The sequence below is a fragment of the Hemiscyllium ocellatum genome, unplaced genomic scaffold (genome assembly GCF_020745735.1).
Source record: "Hemiscyllium ocellatum isolate sHemOce1 unplaced genomic scaffold, sHemOce1.pat.X.cur. scaffold_871_pat_ctg1, whole genome shotgun sequence".
NCBI classification, from domain to species: domain Eukaryota; kingdom Metazoa; phylum Chordata; class Chondrichthyes; order Orectolobiformes; family Hemiscylliidae; genus Hemiscyllium; species Hemiscyllium ocellatum.
This window is the reverse complement of record NW_026869281.1, coordinates 57483-63482: the sequence shown is the minus strand read 5'-3', so window position 1 is coordinate 63482 and position 6000 is coordinate 57483. Positions and strand designations below refer to the sequence as shown.

At 57.2% G+C, this 6000-nt stretch overlaps 1 protein-coding gene across 1 annotated transcript in view; it reads right to left on the bottom strand.

The window, feature by feature from the left end:
• Positions 1 to 496: 496 nt before the first annotated feature.
• The window catches only part of LOC132814595 (TBC1 domain family member 10B-like), a 32547-nt gene continuing 27043 nt past the window's right edge, over positions 497 to 6000 (bottom strand). Inside the window, exons 9-10 of the mRNA XM_060823540.1 lie at positions 3091 to 3245; positions 497 to 955 (exon numbers count right to left, since the gene is read on the bottom strand). Coding sequence (XP_060679523.1) covers positions 497 to 955; positions 3091 to 3245 — 614 coding nt within the window. The remainder of the gene's footprint in view (positions 956 to 3090; positions 3246 to 6000) is intronic.

The following is a 6000-nucleotide window of genomic DNA, read 5'->3' as shown; positions in this document are numbered from 1 at the left end:
CGACGGTGCCCACTCCCTCAGCACTAACCCTCCTACCGGGCCCACTCCCTCAGCACTGACCCTCCGACAGTGCCCACTCCCTCAGCACTGACCCTCCTACTGGGCCCACTCCCTCAGCACTGACCCTCCGACAGTGCCCGCTCCCTCAGCACTGACCCTCCGACAGTGCCCGCTCCCTCAGCACTGACCCTCCGACAGTGCCCACTCCCTCTGCAGTGCGGGGGTCCCGAGGAGGTGCTGAGGGGGATTGAGCAGTGCCGTCGTGTGTGTGTGTGAGGGGGTGGGGGGACTAGCCCCTGTCCCTCCCCTCTGTCCTGCTCAGGGTCAGCCTGGGCCGGTCTGGGTGACCTGGGACCTTCGGGATTTGGGAAGAGGGCAGGGTGGGCGCTGGGGCGGTGGGCGCTTGCCCGGTCTTCCCTGACCCCCCACCCCCTCCTCCTCACGCGTGATGTGCGTCGTAGCCCCTTTCCCCCCCCCCCACCTCCCCCACCTCCCCTCAGAAGTAGGTGTCTGAGATGAGGGGTTCGGAGTTGCGTTTGAGGGGGTGGGTCTCCATGTCGGAGTTCCGCACCCCACCCCTGACTGGCACGGGAGGGGGCTGGTGTCTGCGCTGTACGTAGAAAGTGCGGGAGCGACCAGCTGGTTTGCCCCTGACCATTTGTGCCTGGGTCTCTGGGGGCAGGGTCCTGGGGGTGCCCGGTTCGGCTCCCCCTCTCTCCTGGGGCGCACTGACCACGATGGACGGGACCCCTGGTACCGTGACCCCCAGCTCCTGGGGCCAGGGGTCAGTGCCAGGACGGGCCTTATCCCTCTGGGTGTGAACGTCCCGAGCGCCGTACAGGCGTGTCCGAGGCCGGGATGCCGCGGCATCCACCCCCTTCCTCTTCCTCCATTTCCTCAGCTGCCGGGAACACTCCTGCTCGATGTCCCTCTGCGTGACGGGGAGCTCGCTCACCTGCCGTTCCGAGGGGGAGGGGAGAGAGAGACGCACACGGTCACACACACGGTCACACGCATGCGGTCACACACACGGTCACACACACGCAGTCACACACACGCACGGTCACACACACACACACGGTCACACGCACGCGGTCACACACACGGTCACACACGCAGTCACACACACGCACGGTCACACACGCGGTCACACACACGCGGTCACACACACGGCCACATGCACACGGTCACACACACGCGGTCACACACACACGGTCACACACACATGGTCACACACACGCACGGTCACACACACACGCACGGTCACACACACGCGGTCTCACACACACACGGTCACACACACACATGGTCACACACACGCACGGTCACACACACACGCACGGTCACACACGCGGTCACCACACACATGGTCAAGCTCACACAGTCACGCACACGGTCACACACACACGCTCACACACACACGGTCACACGCACACAGTCACGCACACGGTCACACGCACATGGTCACACACACGCTCACACACACATGGTCACACGCACACGGTCACGCACACACAGTCACGCACACACGGTCACACACACGGTCACATGCACACAGTCGCACACACACAGTCACACACACACACCGTCACGCACACGGTCACGCACACACAGTCACACCCACGGTCACACACCCACGGTCACACACAAACGGTCACACACACCATCACACCCACACAGTCACGCACACACAATCACACACACAGTCACACCCACTCTGCATCGCTCACAGAGTCAGACAGAGACGTACAGCACAGAAACAGACCTTTCGGCCCATCCCCTCCATGCTGACCCAGATATCCAAACCGAATCTCGTCCCATTTAGAGATGTACAGCACAGAAACAACCTTTCGGCCCATCCCCTCCATGCTGTCCCAGATATCCTAACCCAATCTAGTCCCATTTAGAGATGGACAGTACAGAAATAGGCCCTTCAGCCCAACCCGTCCATGCTGTCCCAGATATCCTAACCTAATCTAGCCCCATGTGCCAGCACTTGGCCCATCTCCCTCTAACCCCTTCCTATTCATGTCCCCATCCACCTTTTAAATGCTGTCATTGTACCAGCCCCCACCACTTCCTCTGGCAGCTCATTCCATACACGTACCACCCTCTGGGGGAAAAAGTTACCCCTTAGGTCCCTTTCCCCTCTCACCCTAAACCTATGCCCCTCTAGTTCTGGACTCCCCCACCCCAGGGGGAAAAGACTTTGTCTATTTATGTCCCTCATGATTTTATAAACCTCTATAAGGTCACCCCTCAGCCTCCGACGCTCCAGGGAAAACAGCCCCAGCCTGTTCAGCCTCTCCCTGTAGCTCAGACCCTCCAACCCTGGCAACGTCCTTGTCAATTTTTCAGTCCAGCACTCCCTCAGCACTGACCCTCCGACAGTGCCCACTCCCTCAGCACTGACCCTCCGACAGTGCCCACTCCCTCAGCACTGACCCTCCGACAGTGCGGCACTCCCTCAGCACTGACCCTCCGACAGTGCCCACTCCCTCAGCACTGACCCTCCGACAGTGCCCACTCCCTCAGCACTGACCCTCCCACAGTGCCCACTCCCTCAGCACTGACCCTCCGACAGTGCCCGCTCCCTCAGCACTGACTCTCCGACAGTGCCCGCTCCCTCAGCACTGACCCTCCGACAGTGCCCACTCCCTCAGCACTGACCCTCTGACAGCTCCCACTCCCTCAGCACTGACTCTCCGACAGTGCCCACTCCCTCAGCACTGACCCTCCCACAGTGCAGCACCCCCTCAGCACTGACCCTCCCACAGTGCCCACTCCCTCAGCACTGACCCTCCGACAGTGCCCACTCCCTCAGCACTGACCCTCCGACAGTGCCCACTCCCTCAGCACTGACCCTCCCACAGTGCCCACTCCCTCAGCACTGACTCTCCGACAGTGCCCACTCCCTCAGCACTGACCCTCCCACAGTGCAGCACCCCCTCAGCACTGACCGTCCGACAGTGCCCACTCCCTCAGCACTGACCCTCCCACAGTGCCCACTCCCTCAGCACTGACCCTCCCACAGTGCAGCACCCCCTCAGCACTGACCCTCCCACAGTGCAGCACCCCCTCAGCACTGACCTGATGAATGATGAAATCCTCCTGTAGGAATCTGGGCGGGATGTTCCGTAGTTTCTCCAGCGTCTCCACCAGCCCCTGACAGTCTTTCAGCTTGTCGGAGGATCCCAGGCTGACCTTCAGGAGGACGAGAGCCACTCGGAATATAATCTTCACTCCTGAGGGACAGCGGGACGGCCAGGGCAAGAAGGGAGGAAGAGGTGGAAGATGTCAGGATCCATCTGTGTAAGCCAGCTCCCTCACCATCTCGCTCTGCCTCTCTGTCTCTCTCTGCGTCTTGTTCAGCCTCTCACACGCCTGTATTTGAGACTTCCCCCGTCTTTCGAAAGACTTTCCTCCTGTCTTTATGTCTGTTCATCTGATTATGTATCAATCAGTCTTTAAACTAACGTGTGTGTGAGTGTGAGAGAGAGTGTGTGTGAGTGTGTGTGATAGAGTGTGAGAGTGAGAGAGTGTGTGTGTGTTAGTGTGTGGGAGTATGTGTGTGTGTCAGAGTGTGTCTGTGTTAGTGTGTGTGTGTGTGTGAGAGAGAGAGAAAATGTGTGTGTGTGTGTTAGTGTGTGTGTGTGTAAGAGAAAGTGTGTGTGATTGTGTGTCTGTATGTGTGTGTGTGTGTGTGTGCGTGAGTGTGTGTGTGAGAGAGAGTATGTGTGTGTCTGTGTGTGTGAGAGAGAGTGTGTGCATGTGTGTATGTCTGTGTGTCAGTATGTGTGTGTGTGTGAGAGTGTGAGTGAGTGTGTGTATGTGTGAGTGTGTGTATCAGTGTGTGTGTGTGAGAGTGTGTGTGTGTGAGAGAGTGTGGGTGTCTGTGTGTGTGTATGTCTGTGTGAGAGTGTGTGTGTGAGAGAGTGTGAGTGTGTGTTTGTGTGTGTCAGTGTGTGTGTGTGTGAGTGTGTGTGTGTGAGAGAGTGTGGGTGTCTGTGTGTGTGTATGTCTGTGTGAGAGTGTGTGTGTGAGAGAGTGTGAGTGTGTGTTTGTGTGTGTCAGTGTGTGTGTGTGTGAGTGTGTGTGTGTGCGTGTCAGTATGTGTGTGTGCGTGTGTGTGTCAGTGTGTGTGTGAGTGTGCGTGTGTGTGTCAGTGTGTGTGTGTGCGTGTGTGCGTGTCAGTGTGTGTGTGTGCGTGTGTGCGTGTCAGTGTGTGTGTCAGTATGTGTGTGTGTGGGTGTGTGTGTGAGAGACCCTGACACCAGCAGCACACCTGACCTTTGCGAGGGTCAGGGGGCAGAGGTGAGGGTAGTGTCCGTCACTGAGGGGAAGGTGCTGGGGAAGTTGAAGGTGTTCAGGTGGATCGATCACCCAGACCAGATGGACTGACCCGATGGGCCAATGGAGGGTGTAGTGGGCAGCGAAGAGGGTTCCCTCAGGTTACACCAGGATCTGGACCAGATGGGCCAATGGGCTGAGAAGGGGCAGATGGAGTTTAATTCAGATAAATGTGAGGGGCTGCATTTTGGGAAAGCAAATCTTAGCAGGATTTATACACTTAATGGTAAGGTCCTAGGGAGTGTTGCTGAACAAAGAGACCTTGGAGTGCAGGGTCATAGCTCCTTGAAAGTGGAGTCGCAGGTAGATAGGATAGTGAAGGCAGCGTTTGGTATGCTTTCCTTTATTGGTCAGAGTATTGAACACAGGGGTTGGGAGGACATGTTGCGGCTGTACAGGACATTGGTTAGGCCACTGTTGGAATATTGTGTGCAATTCTGGTCTCCTTCCTATCGGAAAGATGTTGTGAAACTTGAAAGGGTTCAGAAAAGATTGACAAGGATGTTGCCAGGGTTGGAGGGTCTGAGCTACAGGGAGAGGCTGAACAGGCTGGAGCTGTTTTCCCTGGAGCGTCGGAGGCTGAGGGGTGACCTTATAGAGGTTTATAAAACCATGAGGGACATGGATAGGGGTAAATAGACAAAGTCTTTTCCCCCTGGGGTGGGGGGAGTCCAGAACTAGAGGGGCATAGGTTTAGGGTGAGAGGGGAAAGATATAAAAGGGTGGGGTTTGGTCAGGGAATTCAATACAAAAGGCGGGATTGAGAGGGTGTTGCTGGAAAAACACAGCAGGTCAGGCAGCGTCCGAGGAGCAGGAGAATCGACGTTTCGGGCAAAACGTTGACCCTCTTGTTTCTCGGATGCTGTGCGTTTCCAGCACTAGGCCCTGAGCATCCCTTGAGATGACCCAGCCCGAAGGACTCGGCAGAGATGACGCCGAAGGGAGTCCGTTGCAGACGAACACCTCTCGCTCCTGATCTAACCCCGAAGCCCCCCGGGATCCACGTCCTTTCACAGCTCCCCCTACCCACCCTCGAAGGAGAGGTGAGGGGGAAGGTTTATTGCCCAGAGAGGGGTGGGAGTGTGGGACACGCCGCCAGGGATGGGTGGCAGAGGGGGGCAAGTACTCTCGGGGCGTTTCGATACACAGCTGGATATTCGGGGGATGGACCAAGGACAGGCAGAAGGGATTGGTTTCATTCGGCGTCACGTTCAGCGGCGCGTTGTGGGCCGGATGGCCTGTTTCTGAGCTGTCCAACTGAGTCACAAGCCCTTCTGCACAGAAACAGGCCAACCAGTCCGTGCTGAACATAATCCCAAACCAAACCAACGCCCCCCACCCCCTGGCTGCTCCTGACCGGTATCCCTCCAATCCTGTCCTGTCCACAGACTTATCCAAATTTCAGTGTCACTGGGCCCACATCCAGCTCTCCCTCGGGACGTTGGCTCGGCATTTCAACACCTTCAGTGTGAAAGAAAAATTGTCGCTTCTGTCCTTTTAAAATCTCTCTCCCCTCATTCTTAAAAATGTGCCCCTAGGTCTTGAAATCCCCCACCCCAGGGACAAGGCAGAGAGATAGACAATGGGACAGGAAGGAAGAGAGGGGGAGACCAGAGAGAGAGAGACAGAGACGGAGACAGAGAGAGAGAG